The sequence below is a fragment of the Chionomys nivalis genome, chromosome 19 (genome assembly GCF_950005125.1).
Source record: "Chionomys nivalis chromosome 19, mChiNiv1.1, whole genome shotgun sequence".
Lineage (NCBI taxonomy): Eukaryota > Metazoa > Chordata > Mammalia > Rodentia > Cricetidae > Chionomys > Chionomys nivalis.
In genome coordinates this window covers 44,567,678-44,590,864 of record NC_080104.1, presented here as the reverse complement: position 1 = coordinate 44,590,864, position 23,187 = coordinate 44,567,678, and the positions used below count along the sequence as shown (strand labels likewise).

At 40.1% G+C, this 23,187-nt stretch overlaps 1 protein-coding gene across 1 annotated transcript in view; it reads right to left on the bottom strand.

Moving 5' to 3' along the window:
* Ctnna3 (catenin alpha 3) overlaps positions 1-23,187 on the bottom strand; it is a 1,259,162-nt gene that overhangs the window by 621,624 nt on the left and 614,351 nt on the right. The window contains exon 8 of the mRNA XM_057751057.1: positions 483-563. Within this exon, the coding sequence (XP_057607040.1) occupies positions 483-563 (81 nt within the window). The remainder of the gene's footprint in view (positions 1-482; positions 564-23,187) is intronic.

The following is a 23,187-nucleotide window of genomic DNA, read 5'->3' as shown; positions in this document are numbered from 1 at the left end:
GCCCAGGAATCCATTTGTCTCCATCACCCGAGTCCTTGGATGATGAGCCTGTCCCAAACCACACCTGGCCTTTTTCCAAGAGGGTTGTGGGGCTTGAACTCAGGAGCTTGTGAGGCAAACACCTTCCCAACTAGGCCACCTCTCCAGTGCAGCAATATGCATTCACTGCCTATCCAAAGCCCTACTCACGTTAATTGCATTTCATAGAAGCTCTGAGAGATGAAATCTATGCCTCAGAACTCACATCTGATGAGGACAGAGCCAAGATTCAATTGTAATTCTGCATGCCATTAAGGCACATACTCCTTCTTCTCTCTTCTGTTTGCCACAACACATTCGAGTCATGTAAATGTGGAAAGTACAAGCTTGCTTTTGGGTTTCCCATTCTATCATTCTAGAAGACCAAAAACAATAAATGATACGGCCATGAGTGAGAGCTTCTTTTGCTGCTCATCCCTGCCCCGTGCCTCTCTTGCTCTCACCTGTCGGCGGAGGTCTCTTGTCTTCTTGCTCATGTTGTCTATGGCGGCATTCAGGGCATTACTCTTTTCTGTTTTTCCAGCCTGCAAGGAAGCAAAACACTGACATAAGCAAATGCTACCAAATTACTCTTTATCACTTAGCAATTTGCTTTCGAAATTTCCTGAAAATAACAGCTTGAAAATTCAAGAATAGTTTTCAAAACTGCTATGACAGTGCCGATGACTCATGAGCCCTTCACTGAAACGCTAAGTAGCACGGCGATTAAAGCGCGCATTATTTTCTTCTTTAAGCGTCTGTAATATTTCTGATACAGGGTTTGATCGGATTCAATGTGGCAGCAGGCAGAGCATTGTCTTTACAAAACTCTGATCTTCATTCTTAACAAGTCAGCTCCTTAACCGCTAAGCATGCAATTAGCTTAAAAGCATTAGATGCCCGATTTGTCAACTTCCGTGGGAGTTTCTGAAGTCATCTTCTTGGTGTATTGTGTAAGTTATGCAGAGCCATATTGGAGTTTTGCTAAACACTAAATAAAATATGCAGTGCAAATTCATACAATTTGCAAAAGTTGACCACAATTTTAGCTGACAATATTCCAAGAACAAATTGTTTTAGGTGAGAACTGGATGCTGCTTTTGGTTCCTCAAGATAATTTGTGCAACACGTTTTCATTCTGTAAGCGGAACAGTCCTCTCCACTACATTCTTTAACCTAAGCCTTGGACTTTTCAACACACAGAGAGTCACCTTGGTTGACATTTTCTACATATTCTTGTTGTGGGAGACAACTGGGTTGAATCTAATCCTACTTTCTCAAGGATAGCTCCCAGCAAAGAGATTGGAAAAAATCATTATGGGTCTCACCTCTAGGAAAATTGCTGCTGCTTTTAAATTAATAAACTGCAAAAGGTTCTGAGAGGAGACCTTGAAAATCAGCAGCTGCTCGCTGAGCTTCCAGAATGGAGTCAATGAAAAGAGACCCTGTAGCACAGTAGGGACGAGGCAGTACATCATTCCACTCCCTCCCTAGGCCAGCCTCACAGAAAAACCGACACCTTCAAATAGTACCATGTCTTAATAACAACAACAACAAAATCAAGATCATCTGCTGTACTCAAGAGACGTGCCTGGTTCTCCTGCCATCTTCTAAAACACTACTCTCTGAAGGGCCGCATTCCCAAGGCTTTCTATGTCTTTTCCCAGTTCTTACACATAGACACCAGTTAAAACCCTTGCTGTTCCTCAATGGTTTCACAAGAAATTCCTGAAATGCAATATACCCCTCGAAACAATTCTCCCACGATCACAGGTGAGCTCTTCCCACTCATTGATTCACTGGCATTTTCCAATGGGCCCCTTTCATCTCTATGCCTTCCCAGCACCCTTGCAATAATGACTTGCAAGGGAGTTATCGAACAGGTTTGATGACTATACATAAATTAGCAACTTCATTCAAAGTGCAACAGGGTTTAATTAGGGCTCCATAACAAGCCAGAAAGGTAATGATGAACTCGGAGTTTAGCACTCAGCTCACTCGGCAATAGCTGGAATCCTCTAAAGCACAGTTACACATGGATTTTTCTCAGCATCAGATGGGAGCATGCAACACTCTGCAGGATACTTATCACCCATGGGGATGTATCTACCAGGTTCTACTCATAGACAGGAATAGTGCCTAAGGAACAACAGCAGAGACTGTCTGCTGGCGTCTGCATGTACACACATGTACACCTTCATAAACACACAGAAAAGTAAAAGAGATTTTCATTTTCAAAGAATATAAAAGGTGCATATGTTTGAAACTGTTCCATAGTAAAAGAAGAGAGGAATGAAGGAAAGCGTAGTAGGACATATTGGTGTTGGGTCATTTAACTGAGAAAAAAAAAATGTTCTTGATACCAAAATGATTCTTGAGCATGTGCTCAAATAAAACTCGTGATTACTTTAACAGCTCTAGATAAGCAGTCTTTATTTTAGCAATAGAGAATCGTGAAGCATTAATTCAGGGCTACATAAAGCAATGGCATAAACAGATCTATAATGGGCCTAAACCCAGTTTCTAATTTTACCTCAAGAGCCTAGCCTTTATTCTCTAACTTTGTGCATTATTAGCTCTTGGTTACGTCTTTTTTTTTTCCATTTCATGAAGGCAGCAATCACCCTAAATGGGCAGGAGTTAGGACAAAGAGAGCCCCACGCCCTCTCACCCCCTGCCCCGGTATAAGGAATGATATGAGAGACTCCTGCCGTGTTAGCTGTGAAATCTCACAAGTCTCTGTGCTGTGATTCATCAGGACAAGTGAAAGATGTCCGCCTCCCTGGACCTCGGCAGACACACACAAAGCTTTAACAGAGGATGGCAGGAGGTGAAGCATGAGAAGATACAATAAAGGATACATTTAAAGATGACTTCCTAATTTCCACCCAGAGCTTAACCCTGCTTTAAAATATTTCATTGGGTCAAAGGCACTTTGTTCCCAGGGTAATAATAAATAGACCTTAATGCTGTAGGACTTATTAGATTTTCTTTTTTATTCCTTCCTTTTATCTCCCATCCCCGATACTTTTCTTCCTTCTCACCCCCCGGGTTTTTATTGGGTTCTTGCTCTATTTATCCAGATTTATTTGGCTTCAGTTGAGCCATTTTATACCTCTTTATTCCTTTTGCATGGCATAAAAATAAATAAAGCAAGGAGAAATAGCCCTGTCCTGTTTAAAAGCACCTCATTCCTTCTGTTTTCAAAGCCTTAACAAATCATCCAGCAATGAGCGAGGGTGAAAGGCAAGCCCTGTGTTCTGAGATGAGAGATGGATGGACAGGGCAGGATATTAAAACACAACCATAGATAACAGTGAGGACTTGCCTACCACCAAGTGCTCAGAAGAGAAGACGTCCCTCTAAAGATGCCGTGGTAGGATCCATCATTAAGTTCGCACAGCCCTGCTAATGGAAAGGCTTGGCTTTCAGAGAGCATCAGGGAGAGAGACGCTTGGAAACACAGCAAGGATCGAAGCTGGACGGGGGAAAAAACCACACACTCTTGTCAATGAATGTAAATAAACTTCCCATAAGGAGAGACTTTGTTGGAGAAAACAATCCTGAACATGATTTTATTAAGTAAAACATGGTTAGGATATGGAACATGTTCCTGACTTCAGAAGGACTTCCAGAATAGTGCTATGTTAAATGCTTCCTTTTGGCTTCATGCAAGGGGTCTTTAAATGACAAGCCAATACTAGAGAGCACCCAGGCAGTAAACCAAACTGTCAATCATCAAGTGACTCAGATGAGTAGAAAAGGCTGGGATTTAATTACACCTGCTCTTTGTTTTAAAACTCTTCCCTCTGTCCCCATCGCTGATGAAGTTCACAACAAATCCGTCATCTTGGTGTCTAAGACCTTACAAGGACTTAATCTTGGATTTACTCATAACAGCTGATGAGACTACTTGATGAGTCCTTTGTTCTAGACAGTGCAGCCACAACTCTGGAGTTCTGTTTATGAGAAACCCTTTCCCTTCTGAACTCCTGTTTTTCTCAGTGTGAACATCTTTCAAGTTATATCAATTACTACATTTTTAGGAGAATGTTTGGGGATCTTCTCAGCTGATATTACTCATTGTCGTCCCTCACCCTTTCTTATACTTCTTGGGCTTTTAAACTAGCATGTGGTTTAATAAACAGACTAACAATCAATAAATCTTTATGGTCTACTCTGTGACAGACACTGCACAGGGTACAGCAACACCTTCAACACCCTGTCTGCCTCAGCAGAAGACATAAACACAGACACAGCATTTGATCAAAAAAAAAAAAAAACATCGAAGACAATCTGGAGATTGATTGGATAGCACTCTCATTAAGCCGAGGAGAAGAAAGGACTCCCAAGGAAGTGATAAAGGAGCATTGAAGAATATCTGGGAGTCAGGCAAGTAAAGATAGGAGCAAAGGACATGGGGAGTGGAAGGGCAGCTTGATCAAAGGCCAGGATCTTCAGGAATATTTGACAACTAGCATAAAAAGTGTGAAGCTTGACCTATTGGCTTTTGACACACTAAGAAATGAAATTGGTCCTACAGACAACTGAGAGTCATACAATTTAATCAAGTGAGTGAAACGGTCAGGCCATTATATCAAAGGGGCTGGAGTCTGCACAGTGGATGTGAGGACATCAGAACACAGACAGAATTAGAATTAGATGGCCACAGCCAAAGGTTCTAAGAGAGATGAGATGTGCTGAAATGAATCCAGTGATGGTCAGGATAAAGGAAAGTGATGAACTCAGGGCTCTGCTTGAGTAAACGAGGTGGGATAGGGACTGGCAGATGCTGGCAGGTGAAAGGAAGACAGCAATTCATGCTGTTATCTGGTCATGAGTGGCTGGCTGAGGGAGGGGGCTATAAACTGAAGTGATCATCTAAAGAGGAAAACCTGGTCAGCGCAAGTACGCTCGTCTCAATAACGAGAATCGAGTAGTTGCTTCCTTGGCTGTGTCACTCAGGAAGCCGTTTTCATCCTCCCAGTTTAGAATGGTCCTGCATGTGTTTTGATGCTCATAGCATAAACAATGCTTGCATATGGTGAGTGTTCAAACGTTATTGGCTGGATAATACAGAAGTAAAGCTAGAAGTTGTCAACAAATCCCATAACATTGTTGTGCTCAGTTTCAAAACAAGAAGGTTTGCCACTAAATAGTCTTATATTCCATCATGGCTTTCAAATTCTATAACAGGATCACATTTTTTTCGAAAAATTACAGAATGGTATGTTTTCTGTTTGCTTGCTTGTTTTAAGACAAGGTTTCTCTGTAACTTTGGAGCCTGTCCTGGAACTAGCTCTTGTAGACCAGGCTGGCCTCAAACTCACAGAGATCTGCCTGCCTCTGCCCTGTTAGTGCTGGGATTAAAGGTGAGTGCCACCATCACCCAGCTAGAACAGTATGCTTTTAATTAAACAATTTCTTGTATAAACAATCACTGAAAATGTGTTGAGACATGTAATGTAAACTTGAAACAGCATAAATAAAATGAGATAATTGAAAATGATGATCATGAGACTCACCCTGAAAAAAAAAATTAGCCCCAAATACTAGAAATGAGGAATTTAGCATCAATTTCTCAAATTCATAATCAAATGAATGTATTAATGTAGAGGATCCCTGGATATAATTTAAACAGCAGGAAGAAATACTTTTGTTGTTGTTTTGTTATTTTTTGATTTTTTTATATATGCCATTTTTCCTCAAGCTTTGTAAAGAAACATTTCCCTTTTAGTGTGAAATCTTTATTTCATGGTGAATATGAAATATGATGCCCTTAAACTTAGTTCTTCTCTGTAGAAATAGCTTTAAAAATATTTTATGCTTAACAAATAGCAGAGGGAACAGATTCTGGACTACATTTTTTAGGCATGAGAGATATACAAATAGACAAGCGTGCAAAATGAAACCTCCTCTCTCAGACTCCCGGTGCACCGCATCATGTCAGGAAGACGCTTATGCTGGGCACGCTGAATAATCTTCCTGAAGCAAGCACTGTGAGATGGAAATAAACGTAAAACAAATCAAATATCAACTCTGGCATTAGAAATAGCTTAACTATTAAAAGTAACTATATAAGGGTAGAGTGAGACCAAGAAACTGGTAAAAGAAAACAGGGGGGAGGGGAGGCTTTGGGGCAGTAAAGGGATAAAGACTCTTTGAAAGAGCTCTTCAAAGCACAGAAAACAAAAACCAAAATTGCCTGAAACTATACTTTTGACAAGGAGCTAATACCAGAAAATGTAAGTAATAACAACAAAAATCTCAACAAAAATACCCAACTAGCCCAATTTAAAAGTAGACAATAGGGCTGGGAAGATGGCCAGGCCATGTGCCCGTATCCCAATCCTAGTGAGTTCAGTGATAGACAGATCATGGAAGTTTATTGGCTAGTCAGCCTGTGAGGCAGATTGATGGATACACACATTAGCAGTTATGAAAATCCAAGATAAGTTTCCAGTACTGAAGAGGACAGCTGACCACTGCTTGTGACCCTCAACTCCAGGTGATCCAATGCCCTCTTCCAAACTCCATGGGTACCTCATGCCCACACACATGTGCATGTGTTCACACATCACACATGTGCACACACACACACACACAATTACAAATTAAATAGATCAAGAAAAGATGCCTATTGTTAACACCAAGACCCCTCATACATATGCTGTTCACATATCCATACTATACACTCAAATAAATGAAGTACAAAGCTTGACAGTATGCCTAAACCATCTCTCAAAATAAGGGAAACAATTGATTAATAAGAAAATTAAGAGAATACACAGTATTGAATGCTGGTTTCCAGTGTCAGGGGTGAATGAGAGGAAGAGAAAGATAGGAAAGGTTAATCAATCGGTTCTAAGTTACAGTTAGATGGGATTAAGAATCTTTGGTATGTTATTACACAGTAGAGTAAATCCAGAAACTAATAGAGTCATACTTCAAAAAGCTAGAAAAAGAATTGTGAATATTCTTACCATAAAAAGATAAATATTTGACGTACTAGATATGTTTGGTTCAACTTAAACATTATAAAATATATACATCAAAGTATCTAATGATATCTCAAAACTGAAGGTTTTCTAAAGACTAAGGACAACATCAAGAGACAGAACATACATTGACAGTTTCCTAAGGGTTTTTACAAGACTCACATGGTGAAAATACAAAGATAGAGATAATCATATTTATCCAAAAGAACATCTGTTTCCCAAGGGATTTTACACTTCTTATGTTAAAGTTTCTATCATTTCTTTCATATTTTGTAGTAACCTATAATGATCTCATTGGGCATAGCAAAATAATGGGAAATCTGCCAGTCCCAAGGGATGTGAGTACTTCCTTTACTGTTGTTTCTAATTTATTAGAGTAAGCATATAATATGGAGGACCAATGGAATGAAAAATAAAAATTTATAATGTCGATTTACAACAAAAACAAATAGAAATTCTGCATTAACTTATTTTTCTTAGAGTGTTCAAGATATTTTCTACCAGTTTAAATGTACAACGTTTAAAATATCATTAATGTGTTGGTTCAATCCCTGGCACTGCAAAAATAATATTAAATTGATCTTAAAATAGGTCATGAACAAGGTAAGCACAACCTGAGCTTTAGACTGTTCATCTGCAGGGCAAGGATAAGCACACTACACTGTGGGGTAGCTGAGAATGAAATGAGGTAGTGTACAAAGAGAATGTAAATCAGTAACTTTTTATGACTTCTGTTTAATAAATTTATTATTAGCAGTCATCTAAGGTAGATTTCTAAAACCATTTTAGTCCCAACTAGATCTCCATCAAAGTATGAACATAATTAGCCCTCAATTTGTTAATTTTAGCAAGATATTTGGGGGAGGGACTTGTGTTTAGCTGTTTAACACATGAATCATGCAAGCTTCAAACTTAGATCCTACTGTCTCCGCATCCTGAGTACAAGGATTATGGGCAAGTACTACCATACTCAACTTTGAATTTTATAAGTGTATTTGGACAGCTAGATGAACAAGTGGATATGTACAGCACTCTCCTATTCCACTGAAGGAAAGCTTGCTTGTCATTACCAGGAAGGTTGCAACAATCTTGGCACACAAGATGTCAACCCTTGAACATTATGAAATCATCAATGTGAAATCAATATTTATTTAACTAGACCAAAGTTCACATAATATCGATTAGAAGTTAAACTGTATATCCTGACTATACCGACATTTCAGGTTTCCAAATGCCTTTACTGAGTCGTCATCACAAGATGTAAATGTACATCTCATAACGAGGTCAGGCTCATTTTAGAGATCCTCTGGGTTTGGGTGCCTGACCCCAGCAGAGAGCCTCAGGGGCAGTGTGCCTCTCCCTACAGGATTAGCTGTGATCATCAGGAAGGAAATGGAAAGGCCCCAGAGCTACGACTGCCAATTATTCTGAGACACTATGGCACATTTTCTATAATATGCAAACCATTATTAGAGTCTAATAAACAGTGATATGGAAAGATAAGGAAAAGTCAAATACATAACGTTCCATCTTTACAAAGAAAGGTGATTCCTAGCCATCTTCCTATATATGCTGTGCGTTGGGAGGTGGACAAACACAGCACCATTGATTTTGTCACACAAATAAGGTTTACTGAGCCATTCTGGTAAGAGCTAGGGATGTCGTAATGCCAATAGAAGGGTAGGCTATAGAATTTGTTTATTGACTTTTGGTGGAGAACAAGGACTCTACTGGGAGGAGAACCACAGGCCAGTCTTGTAGCTTTCTGTCAAAGCTCCAGGCTATGTTCTACCCATGGCCTGAAAATCCTAGTGAGGATGAATTTAAAGTAATGGACTAATTTGTTTGGTGGATGAGTTCCAAGGCCAAACTGTTTGCAGCACAGGCAGATGTGATTCTACTTACCCAGGTTTACAGGAAAGGAGAGTACACGTGTGGAAGAAAACAGTGCACTTTGGTGAATAAAGGAGGGAAATGTGGCTAACGTTTTGGTCTGTACTGATGAAGACAACATGGGGGTAATTGTTGAAGAGATGACTACCATTAAGGAGGAACAATGTGTCCTCTGTTGACACTTCAATAAAGGTGCCTTGAGGAGAGAACTTTCTCATGGAAAGTTCTGGAATATAAAATTAAAACTGATTTGAAAATATTCATTTGAAGAAAGAACAAAATATAGTCTCAGGAGTCACTATTGGAAATCAGTTGCCCAGGTCAATGTTTCCCTAACTTTGGCAACAAAACTGTGGCCTAAGGGAGCAGACTATATCTCAAGCTAGTAGGTGAATTTGACTTTTCTAATACTGTACAGGTTCAGCAGGTACATGGAATCTAGAAGTTGGAGAGCCCAGAAGGTGTGTAGTAAGGTTTCAGAAATCTACAAAGGTAGGGAGGAGTGTGGCAAACTCGGAGGGCCTGGGAGGCCATTTTATGAAGCTCTGAAGATGAAGCCTAAGCTGCAGCGGAGATCTAGAAGACACTAGAAATGCCATGCTAATGTAATGCCTGAGAAAGAAAGCTGCATGCATTGAGATGAACCGGCTCAAGGGAGACAGAATGTGTGCAGTGGGTGGCGGGACCATAAAGGCGTGGCTCCAATAAAGCTGCGCAATTCCACCGTGAGCCTTAGATGACAGACATGGATATACAAAGTATTGCATCTGCTTCTCTTGCTTTGTATGGTCTTTCAGTGCTATCCACCCTTTTGGACTGAGAATGTTTCCTCTGTGACAGTGTATATTTGAAGTGTGTAATTTTTTTTATTTTATTTTATGTTCTTAAAGCTGTAACCCTAAAAAGAGAAAAGCTAGATTATAGAACTTATCAGATTCAGTGACCACACTAAGAGCTGTGGCATGAGACTAAATTTCCCATTAAGTAAAGTTCAGGTGAGATGTGTGCCTCCCAGAAGCCCTCGGAACTACCTGTGATAGTAGCTAGGTTCAGAAATGCAGGTCAATAGTAGTCTGCTATTATATGCCAGGGTGTTTCCAACAGAGATGACCTTTTGAATCTGTAGACTGAATATACTCCTTGGAGAACAGAACTGTAGAGGAACAAACTTGCTCTCTCTTCTCTGGCTGGGACCTGTATTTTCCTTTGTCCTGAGACACATGAACTCCCTGGTTCGCAAGCCTTCAGACATTAAAACTTAACATCTCAGCCTCTGGTGCCAGGCCTTTAACCTGGATCACTGGCTTCCCTGACTCTGGGACATGTGGATGATGGGAAATCACACTGCCAATATTCCTGATCCTTCAGCCTGCAGACACCAGATTATGTTATCTCTCCATCAAATTGATCATGTGCACCAATTTTCATGATAAATTCCATCATATATGTATTGACATATAAATATCCTACTGTTTCTTTTCCTCGGAATATCCTTAAGAAGAGTTCACCTCTAGGAATGATTTTGAGTTTTTCTACTAAAGTCACTTATCATAGCTGTTTTACTACACTACTACATTCTGCTCCCGTTTACCAGATGCTATACATTGATCCCCATTTTTATTGGGGTTTAGTGAGGGAAGGCACTGGAAAAGGAAATAAAGACTCGATCTTTATTTTCTGGTTACTATTCTGTGGGACTATTATAATTGACAGTGTCTCTGAGATAGACCACACATCCCCTACTAAGTAACCTTTTTTTTCCCACATACCCCATCTTAACTACCAGGCCCCTCCCTTTGATTCCTAACAATTTGATGACTAGAGTACCCTATAATTGCTGCCTGTGTCTGTCTCTCATTTACTGTTTTCCCGAGCCTTGTCTATACCTTTGCCAACAGTATTTCCCTTTAAGACATTTGTCTATCATTTACTGTCCTCCCAAGCCTTGTCTACACCTATGCCAACAGTCTTTCCCTTTAAGACCTTTGTCACATTGCCAGTGTCACGTTCCATGTCTTTCCTTACCAATACAGCAAGCCCAGGGGAAGAGTTGGCTTCCAGAACCTGGGGACCTAGCAATGACTTCCTGATTCCTTTAACTTCTTCTCCTGCAAACTCTAGAAAGGTGAGACAAATAAAGGGCCACTTAAGCATCCTTTCCACCGCTGGGGTCCTGCCTGCCTAAGGCCTGAACTGTGAGTGATCAGAGTCGATTTCAATCACCATAGATGTGTTGACGACAGATGTTTTGACAATTACATTTTAATTACTGGTAATTTCTTCAGGTTACTATGGCTGTAATGGAACACTATGACCAAAAGCAACCTGGGAAAAAAGTTGATTTCACTCACAGTTCATATAATGGCTCATCATCAAGAGCAGTGAGGGCAGGGACTCAAGCAGGGCAGGAACCTGGAGATGGGAGCTGATGCAAAGGCCATGAAGAAGTAAGACTTGCTTGCTCACCATGTCTTGCTCAGCCTGCTATCTTATAGAATCCAGGACCAGACCATGGGTGGTCCCTCCCACAATGAGCTGGACCCTCTACCACCCATCTCTAATTAAGAATATTGTCTACAGGTGAATCTTATGGAGGCATTGAGGCTTTTTTTTTTCTAACTAGGCTCTCTCCATTCCTGATAACTCTAGCTTATGTCAAGTTTACATAAGCTATCCAGCACAGATAAGGGAAGTGTTTCTCTCTCTTTTTTGCTTTCTCCTCTCTCTCACACACACAGACACACACAATAATAATAATAATAATAATAATAATAATAATAATAATAATAAATAACTCCAAGATAACTATGAAAGTATTGACATTGATCAGTTTTAAAAGTTTTAAAAGTTAGTAGATTTTACTGAAGAAAATTAAGGGTGTATAGGGGCAAACAAATATTGTTGTTTTGTCTTTTGAATGTTTTAGTTTAGTGTTAAGTTTCAAAAGCTCCCTTAGGAGAATCTCACATATTAATTGTGTGTTATTGGGAAAGAAAAGTATTAAAGAAAAGAGGGTTCTTATAAAATTTATAGAGCACAGGTCTGAGAAAGGAACTGACTTCAATCAATCAAAAGAACTACAGGGGCATTCAGGTCTATTTTGTATGTTTCTTCAGACTCCACAGAGCTGCATTCTAAACTTTAAAGTCCACACTGCAGGGTTGGACAGATGCCTCAGAGGTTAAGAGTATTTGATGCTTTTGTAGAGGATCCACATGACAAGTGATAAGCACCTATAACTCCAGTGTAAGGTGATTTGATGCCCTCTTCTGGCCTCTGTGGGCACTGCACACAAGCAATACACATACATACATATATACATACAAACATACATACATGCAGGTAAGAATTTGTACACATAAAAGTAAATTTTTTAAACTATTAAAAAGTAAAATAAAAGACACACTGGAATTTCAAAGAAAATTTTTCCCAGACAAGCACTAACCTGTTTACTCCTACAAAGAGTCAGTCAAAGGAAAGAAAAAAAATGTTTGGTGTGCTGAAGAGACGGCTCAATGGATAAAGGTACATGCACCCAAGGCTGATAGCCTGAGTTTGATCACTAAAAATGACATAGTAAGGATAAAAAAATGACTCCTACAAATTGTCCTCTGACTTCAAGACATGAACTGTGCCACATCTACCCACTCAATCACACACACACACACACACACACACACAACGTCAATATGTTTGCTGAAAATAGCTAAAGGGGCATGTTAGAGCACCAGAAACCTTGTAGAACATGGACATCTGGGATAATATCACAGAAGCAAGAAGGGAACCCTCCCCCTCTTCCATGCCATCCCCACAGCTTACCAGTTTAAACCAATTTAAACCCAAGAGAGATCCTGTAGTCTAGGAATAAGTAACAAAGATGTCAGTAGCCTCACCAGGACCTTGGACGTTTACAGTCCCTACCACTAGGAACCTCACAGTCCTCACTGACACTAAGTCCACCTCAGTGTGCTGCCTAGAATCTGTCCAACTGTGTGTCTAGGAAGAGGGGACAGCACAGTATCCTCTGCTGTGGCTGATGTTGCTGCTGCACTACACCATTTGAAACAGGAACTGCTGCTGGAGAGTGTCCTTGGACGGAGGGGAGCAGCCACAGCATGACCTAGTCTTCAAGGATTTGCTGCTCTTGAACCACCTCTGCCTGGTGAGCCATCCCCAGCTTCAGCATCCTCAAGCTGAAATGTTGTTATCCCCTAACTCCCAGGGAAAGTACCACCCACACGCTGATGCTACTGTGTCCTGACCACTGGAGATTAATTGGAGACCATGCTTTGACAAGTCTAAGCAGTACTTTATCCTCCCACAGCAGACAGAACGCTGTCCTGGGTCTGGACACAAGTGGTCCCTGTCTCCCAGATATTCAGAATGGTCACTCCCATGCTCTGGGAAACAGTCCTGAGCAGAGCTGAGCAATCCCATTTGAAGGCAAACTGATCCTAATACACCGCTTCCTTGGAGCAGGATCAGCTCACTATATTCTGAATGCTTGCAACTCCCGCACTGTGCTGTTCTTTATCCTCAGACCCCGAGCAATAGCTATGCTTGACCACTCCCAGGTCTTGGCTAAATCCTATGTGAACTCTGAGAGTATGAGATGTCCCATCACCACGGTGTCCAGAGTCACCCTGGACCAGAACCACTATTATACCTTCGATAAAGGGGCAAGTGACAAGCCATGACTGAAGCATACAGTTAAGGTGGCATGGGTGACTAAAGATAGTCCTGTCTCCAGTCCAATCAGCAAGACAGAAAATGAGACAGCCCTTGGTCTACAGCATGGGGAGCAGACATGGGCAGCAATAAATGAAGATTTATTGAGTGATTCCTCTACAGAAAATCAATGTGCAGAGATTTCTAAAGTCCTTCAGTAAGCTTTAATTAATGCTAAGGAACAGAGCCTGGAGAATACTCACGTATCTGAGAAGCAAAAGTAAACAGTGTCTAGTCAATAAAGACAACAGACATGTGGAATTCATACACCACCAAGACTTCCTGGGCTGGAGTTATTTGGATGTAATGTGCAGCTTTTTTGACTTTTGGACCTGGCCGTAAGGGAGTGTGAGTCAATTAGGTGTGAACGACGGTTACACAACTGCCCCGGATTCATTTCTCTTGGTGTGATAAGATGCTGGGCCAATGAAGCCACCCACAATTCCAGGCTACCGTCCACTGTGGCAGGGCAGTCAAGTTGGCAGGAACCTGGGACATTTGGTCACATCAGTGTCCACACTCAAGAGCAGGGAAGAGTGAATTTGTTGTGTATGTTTAGTACTAACCTGGGATTTTCCACTGTAATACAGTCCAGGGTCCCGAAGCAGGTGCCACACACTTTTAGGCTGCTTCTTCCATACCATGTTAGGGAAATCCCCAAAGACCTGACCACAGGCCAACCTCACCCAGACAGTCCTGAGAGACTCTTCTCAGGTGGTTCTGGATTGTGTTAACAACCTAAATTAATCATCACAATGGCCATTTTTAAAACTTAACATTTGGGGATGGATGCTGGGTAATTGCAGACATGTACTGCTGAAGCTGGGTTAATATGGGCAGATGGGACATTTATGAGCATGTTTGAAATGCATTTATCATGTTCATGATCCCAAAGAAGAGACTGCCACCACTTTTTCTTCCGTATACTGAAGAGGTTTCTGGGTTTCTTCGTCATGAAACACCTGTCTCTTTATTACTTAGCACTAAACAAGATCCAGAGTTGAACGTGATAAATAGCATCAGTCTGAATCCAAAAGCCCTGGAAACATACAAGTTAGACTTGTGTTTGTTTACTTCCCACCCCATCTTTCCTGAGGGTCAGCTTTCTTCATTACCTGGATGGTGGGAACTGGTCTGCCTGGCCCAGGGAGGTGAACTTCGGGACTCACAGTTCAAACCTATCTGGGCCTGCTGATTTGAATGTGATGCCCTATATGGGTTTCAGGTGTCGGAGAAGATTGATACAGTGGCAGGAGGCACACAGTGAGGCCCAGTCCAGTCGCAGTGGATGACTGTGATGATAATCACCAGAGCGAGTCATAAATTCTGGCCTCAGAATTAGGAATGGCCTATAAATATCAAGTAATAGGAGCTTGAATTAAAAATGAAACTATCTGATGCCTGTAGTATTTCTTGCAGTGTGTTCTAGAGAAGCCCCGACATTAGAGGCAGAGATGGTCCCCTTTCAACGTCTGCTGTCAGAAAATTGAGAGAGTTAATTCCTCTTCGTGTCAACCTCAGAGAAACAGGACCAGCCTCAAAGAATAGAGCAGCAAGTACATATTTAGCATCACATAGCAAGGAAACCGCAGGTCAGGAATAGCAGAGAAATCCAAACCCTGCACTTGAAGATCCATATTGCTAAGGTAAACTTCTAGCTGTCAGACACCAGCATCCTCCAAGCCAGCGTGAGTTAGATGGGATGCTTGCTTTTCTTGGATCTCTTGTATCCAATTAGACAGGGGTGTCAGTCAATAATATGTGAACCTGGATCACGCAAACATGAAACCACTTTAAAAGGATAATATTTAGGGTTGCAAGATAATTACAGATAGGCTCTATTGAATCTATGCTCTCATCAAAGGGAACTATTTGGCACTTTATTAAATATTTCATTATTAAAAATCAGATGTCATAATCATATTTTTAATTTAGGTAGACCACTTATAGATAAGTGTGTTACTTACTACAACTGTTAAATTGGATACATTTTCCTACCATTTTATAAATTGAACATCTTTTACTCAATATTTATGCTTAGAGAACCTTTGTTCTCTTTTAAGAAAATTTCGTTAATTTTCATTTTGTTTTTATGAGTGTTTTCTTGTATGTATAATTCTGCACTCTGTGTGTGTGTGTGTGAGAGAGAGAGAGAGAGAGAGAGAGAGAGAGAGAGAGAGAGAGAGAGAGAGAGAGAGAGAGACACTCTGGTGAGACGGAGAGCCAGCCAGAGAGCGGGCTGGCTCGGTGAGTGAGAGAGATGAGAGAGAGCTCAGGGACAGACAGTGTAAGTAAAAATACAAGTGGCCAGAAGTTACCCACGGAATGGGAGTTACAAACTATTGTGAGCACCCATGTTGCTGGTCAAGCTGAATTCGGGTCCTCCAGAAATATCACCCTAGCTTCTTTATTCCCACCCAGGTGCTTATCAACATCTCATTTCGCACCCCTGCAACTTCTTTGGTTGTGTTCACCTTTACTACTCCCTTCACTGTCTTGCACCCCACGGCTGGGGAACCATGAGCAAACACATGTTTACCCCCAAGGGGAACCACAAGAGACCAGAGGAACCATTCCAGCCAATATTAGCATCGTGAGCCAAAAGGTTTCCCGGGGCTAATCACGGCAGTGTGAGTAAGGGGCTACTTTCAAGAGCACCATGACTGGAAGGGAGCAGCGTCACTGAAAAGCAAGAGTGAGGAGGGTTCATGAAAACCGCATCTCTGGAACTCCCTGCTCAAATGGCTGGCAGCTCTATGAAAGAGACTCCTCCTCTCCTAGAGAACTGTTTACTATGTTTATAAATTTAGAGGCTGTTTGTTTTTATTTTATTTTTATTTTGAAACTTTCTGTAATGGTTGATCTCGATCGTCAACTTGACTGGATCTAGACTCTCCTAGGACCCAAGTCTCTGGGGATATCGCTAAGGACTTATCTAAATGGGGTTACCTTCTGGGCACGCCTTGAGGGATGGTCTAGATTAGGTTAACTGAAGCAAAAAAGCACTGTACCATAAGCTGCTATCCCAGATCACACAGCAAGAAGACGGCATGACCATGCTTTGCTCCCTGGTTCTGATAGTGGGGTTGATATGAGCAGCTGCCTTCAGCTCCTGCAACCATGCCTCCCCTGCCATAATGGAGTGTGTTCTTGAACTGAAACACAATAAATCCTCCTTGCGCAGGTTGCTTTGTCAGGCACATAAACAAGAAAGACAATAAATGCCCTTGCTGAATATCCTGAGACTTCTGTGGGTGTGCAAACCACGTACCATTCTGTGTTCTCCTGAGTCTTGGGGCTCTCCTTTCAGGAAAGCTTGCCCAACTGAGCAGAATAGCCATTCAGACAACAGGATTTCTGTCATAACTCTCTAACTTCTTTATTTGGAACCTATCCCCTCTGATAACTCTATGCAGTGCATTCTCCACTGCACAGGCAATGCGATCTTAAAACAAACGAATAATAAAAATCCGTGTCTGTGTCATGGTTCTCTCTATAAGAACATCAATGAATTCCCTTTGAAAGATTTTAAACATGGACTCAAGTCCTTATGTCATGCTACAGTTCATGCCTGATTTGTCCTCTGTTCCATCTCGGACCTGCTCTTCATACTTCAGCCGTGTGCTTAAAGATGTCATCACCCCCTCTCTACCTAGCTTTGTCCACCCTCAAAATAAAATTCCCTTTCTATTGTTCATTTTCCACCATCTTGTCCTGGGTTTCCCCTCCTTATCTTTCCAGTCTCACCCCCAATGCTGCTTCTTCCAAGAACACTTCCCAGGCCCTCTTACAATGCTTATTACAGTTTATAATGGTGAATTAATTCGTCTCTATGGTGAATTGACTAATGTAGCTCAACCACAATGCTACAAGAGAAGATGATTGATTTTTCTCTTCTCTGTCCACAGTACCTAGTATACACTTGACTTGTATAAATTCTGTAATTGTCTATTGAGTATGGATTGAATTAATTGTTTTATGAGGACATTGGTAATTTTTTATGAGAATATTGGTACTTAATATACCTAGTGAAGTTTCTTGTCAAAGCAAGCGATAGTCTGAGAAAAATTCTATATTATCAAGGAGCATAACTGTGTGTGTGTGTGTGTGTGTGAGAGAGAGAGAGAGAGAGAGAGAGAGAGAGAGAGAGAGACTCAAATACCTTATACATGCTTAACAAGTATGACTGGGAAACATAAAAAATTTAACTTAGAAGATAGAACATAATTCATAAGCCTAAAAATACTTCTAAATAGTACTATCTGGTAATTTAATTTTAATTTTGTTTTCAGTCAATGTCTTTATAATCATGTAGCCTTGACTGGCCTCAAACTCACAATTCTTTTGCACAAGCCTTTAAGGAATGATATCCTTTTAAAATACTACACCATTACCCTCATCAATTATAAGATAAAAATTGACACATTTACTTCTGGAATTTACTTTGCCAGCCACATGTGTAACTGTAAGCTTCCATATGCTGATGTAATTGTCTCCTGAAAATGTTCATAATAGCCTTCAACATTTAGCTCTAAGAGAGGATTTATTTATTAAAAAATGTCGGTGTTCTGCATCTGATTAGAAATTGAGGTGACCGAGTATTTTGGATCAGAAATTGTAAGAACAACTGTCATCTTAATACCTCTTCTCCCTCTTTGTGGATTTCAGTGTGGGTTCAGAATCAGAGAATAATAATTCAAAGCACTGCTTTGGTCTTCAAGGGTCCTAAGCACTACTTCTCAAGCTGCACCTTGCAGATCTCTCCTCAGGAAGGCGCCTTCTGATTCTAGTGTCTGGTCTAGTGGAGCCTGACATTTGCAGTTTCTTCTGAGACCAGGTGCTGACATGGCGGGCCCATGGCTACACCTGGACCAGCAGTGATTCAGAGCAAATGGATTGCTCCTGCCCAGCCTACACTGATCAGATGCCCAGCAGTTCATTGGATGGTTTTCATCTAGAGCCTTTCATCAGAAGGCAGATAATTCTGAGAGGGGGGGGGGGGAACTTAGTAAATATGCACAGAAATCATCCCATGTTACAAATACAGAAATGAGGATAGGAGGCCAATCAAATTAGAAGATAGTTATTGATAGAACTAATATTAAAATAACAATTGTAATTTATCAATAGTGGGTATCAAATCCACAATTATAGAATTTTTGTTTGCTGTAATTCCTACCATGGAACTGGCTTATGGAGAGTTTTAACTTAAACCTGTATAAATAATATTTGGCCAACTTCCCAGGATCTACCAGGAAGCATGCACAGGCATAATTTCTGTGTATGCATTCTATCTGCCTTAGGAGCAACATCGAGATAGAATATTGCTCTTTATATTATATAGAAGAGAGAACTGAGTCATATACACTGAAGCTTTATTAGCCATAGGAGTACGCCTTCTCCTTCGTTATTATTTTTCTTTTGTTTTGCTGTATTTCTGTGTAGTCACATATTGAATTATACATATGCAGATATCTCATTTGAGCATGCCCATGTTACAGTCAGAGGTTGTGTTGGCATGTCGGCCTCTACTGCCCTCCACCATATCTATTGAGGCAGAGTCCCTCGCTAGCCCTGGTTCTCACTGTCTCAGCTAGACTGTCACACAGCATGGTATAGATCCTGGGGGTCCAAACTCAGCTCCTCACACTTTCACAGTTAGTACTTTCCCTGCGAAGCCATATCCTGGACTCTGTCTCACAATGTGCCATGCATCTTAGAGATGCTTATGAGTATTTTCTAGGTTTTGTTTTATTGTAACATCTTTGTTGGGAGCTACTGTTACACTGATTTTGCCACATGACACATCTGCTGATATGTCAGCATACAAATATTTCTGCAACAGCATAAAAAAGGCAATTCTATTTATTCTCCATATTGGGATCACATGCTTGACCTTGCTCTCTAACATGGTTATATTGAGCATGGATCTCAATAAAACCTTCCTGAGCTATTAGTCACATATACAGTAATACACGAGCAAATTTGGGATTTTGAGTCACTGAAGATCAAACTGTCCCACTCACCTTCTGGTCGTGTTTCCATCTAATAACACCAGTACATTTTAATACTGAGCAGCCACAACAATTATCTAGACAGAAGTGGATTTTTGAAAAACCTAGGTATAGCAGAATCAGGCCTCATGTTCAAGGATACATAAGACACATGCTAAATTAATATGAAAACATCGAGAAGGCCCACAAACCACAGATGAAATGCTTCAATTTTTAGGCTTTTAACAGCACCCACCCTTTACTTGGACGAGCTGGTGAAATGCCATACATCAAAATAAAATATCATTGCAAATTTAGAGGAGAGCAAAGGGGGAAATAAAGTATTATGGATGGGTGAATGGATGGATGGAAAGATGGATGGATGGATGGATGGATGGATGGATGGATGGATGGATGGATGGATAAAACTCAGCTATATCCTAAAGCACGTAGGTTCTGAGGTCACGAGTGATAAAATAAATTCGACTGAGAAGTACACCTTGAGCATCACTGTACCAGGAGACCCGCCCCTTAACCCAGTCCACATACAATCTACGTAGCTTTTTATTACCACCATTTTCTTTCCCCTCATAATTACTTTCCTTTTGTATTTACAAGCTTGAAATGTGTGAAGAATAAACTGACTGTTCAGTTTTACACTCTGCTGACACGATTCAAGAAGAAAATAAGTGGAATTAGCGAAGAGCCTGAAATGTTATATATTCTACTGAAGAAACAAGGGCGGGAAGTCCATTTGTTAACCGACAAAGTGCCTGGAGCGATTACGCCTTCTTTCTTTCCTCTCTGTGTTTATTCCCAAGTCCTCAGACACAACCACATTTCTACTACAGTGGGACCATATTTCTTGAACTTGGAAAACATTTATGTAAACCCCAACTCTTGTCTTGTGGCAAAATCCCTCCAGCTAATCTACGTGGTAACTAAATTATAGTTCCCAGGATAGCCATCCTGTGTTTTCACTTCAGCGGAAGCCCCACAGAGATACAGTTCAACGCCTCGATGGATTCAGCAATAAAAAGGAACACATTTAAATACTAAAGCCATCGTGCATGAATAAAGGCCAAAATAGAAGAAACCCTTCAAGTGCTTCCCAGCATTTAACCCAGAACCATTCAATTTCCCTTTATCCATTCCTCGTTAGTAACTTTGTTCCCTGGGCAAAGCTGGCAGAGCACAATGCCACTGTGACCTTGAGTTTGGCGTAAAGCCAATGACAACATTGACACTGTCAATAGCTGTGTGTATGACTGTGCTGTTTCTAAAAGGAGAATATTTCTTAGAAGGCAAAACTAGCCGTAGTTAAGGCTTTCTCTCTCTGGGATGCGTGCAATTGCCCTTGTCCTTGGCCTCAAGTTGTTTATTCAACCATAATTCAGAGAGGTAAAGACGACTCTTCCTGAGTTGGTATTTTCTTAATTGTACAAACTGAGCTAAGCTTAAAATTAGCATAATTATTTTCACATGTAAATTTTTCCTAATGAATTCATATTTGCTTCGTTTAGTATCCTCCAATCGCATTTCAGTGAATCTGATACTAGGTCTCTTGTAACATAGTATAGATTTCTTCATGTATGTATTTATTCGGAAAATGCTTTATCTTAAAAGGACTCTTGTCACTGTGTATCTGTTTACGTTCTTCCTGGTGTCCGTAATTCCTCTACATCTGAAGACACACTAACTATTTTGTAGAGTGGAACTTTCCGGAATTGCTTATGTCTCTATGAATCAAGAAGAAATCAATGAAGAATCACAGTTTACAAAGAATCAGTGTTCATTGAGCTAGGATTATTATTCAGTCTTTACTAGGCTTTCGCCAAAATATTCATGAGATCCTCAAAACAAGTTGAAAACTACTAACATTATATACTGCTACATTTATCATTACAAATAGATTTTGTAGTTGCCCCATGTTTAATACACTGACTGCCATGAATTGGGATAAGACCAGCTAATTATTAATTATTTATCAGTATCATATGGGCAAATTTAGCACTGAAAGTGTCAGTATCTGAACGGAGGAAGCCATCACACAGGATTAAGAGCTAACTGGATGTGTGAAAAGATTAGTTTAATGTGGTGGGAAAGAGTCAACAGAGAAATCCAAACTGAGGCATGAGAACTGGAGCAGAGAGGAGAGGACAGAGGAACTTAAGAGAAACAGGAGATGTCAGCTATAGCTCTAACATCCAAAATCGAAGTGTATTGAAAACCAAACTGGGTTATATAGGGAACTGGGAATTATTGAAATTTAAGGAAAGTTAAAGTATGGTTGTAGTGATATTTCATTTGTATTTTAGTAAATAAAGCTATAAAGCTTGCCTGAAGATCAGAGAGTAAAACAGCCCCACTGGTCAGCCTTACAGACCAGGCAGTGGTGACACACACCTTTAATCTCAGCAACCACACTAGTTTGTTATAGAATCCGGGCAGTTCCTGCCTTTAATCCCAGCCCTAGAGAGGATTATAGAATGGGAGGAGACTTCTCTCAGACAGTCTCACTTCCTGGATTCCTGGAGGCAGGATCGCCATTTCAGACTGAGGTAGACTTAAAAGCCAGTGGCTGCCTGTTTTGCTTTTCTGACCTTGAACGCCAATATCTGTCTCTGGGATTTTTATTAATCATGCTACATATGATGATTTCAAACTCTGAATATAGTGACTTCTGAACAAAAACTAAAACAAGTGAGTCCAAATCAAAGCCCAGTGTACAAGGAAAGCCTCTGTAAAGCACTTAGGACCATTTAATGTGTTGTGCCTGTATTCCTTCCTTGATGCATAAGTGAAATAACAAAGATAAACTAAATTACTCAAGCATAATTTCAACAAATTAATGTAAATAGAGTAAGCAATTAAAAGATGCACAGCCAACAATGTTTTCTTTCCTTTTATATGATATATAATTTAATAGTCCATCCTAAATGCCTCATTAAAGTTTTGTTAAAAATGATACTTCAAATTTTTAAAACAAACAATTAAACAAACAAACAAACTGCAGAAATGAAAAAGAGAGCCCAGAATTACTCTTCAGGGAAAAGAATAAGGTAAGGGGAAAATATTTGAAGCATTTAAATATGAAAAAGTAGACTTGAAGAAAACAAGACAAAAAGGGAAAAAGAAAGATAGGGCTGGAAAGATAGCTCTCCCATTAAAGACCAGGGTTCACAACCAAAAATGAAGTAGAACAATGAAAATATTACAAAGCCAACAGGATCCTAAAAATATGAAAATATTGAATAAATTCAGAGTAAATATATTCTTTGTCATGCAAAACATAAACAAACATCAAGAAAGTATAACAATATAAATTTATAAAGATATTTTTAAATTACCTTAATTAAACTTTTGATGACTCTTTCATCCTTTACAGTTAGACACACATTATTTTTAGAAGTAATCATATATTTTTGTAAGTCATCACACTCCATATTCAGTTGAGAATATAGAAAAAGATAGGAAATGTCTAAGTACTACATTTTATTTTTTTATGTTTTATTTATTTATTTATTTTTAATTTTTATTTATTTTTATTTTTATTG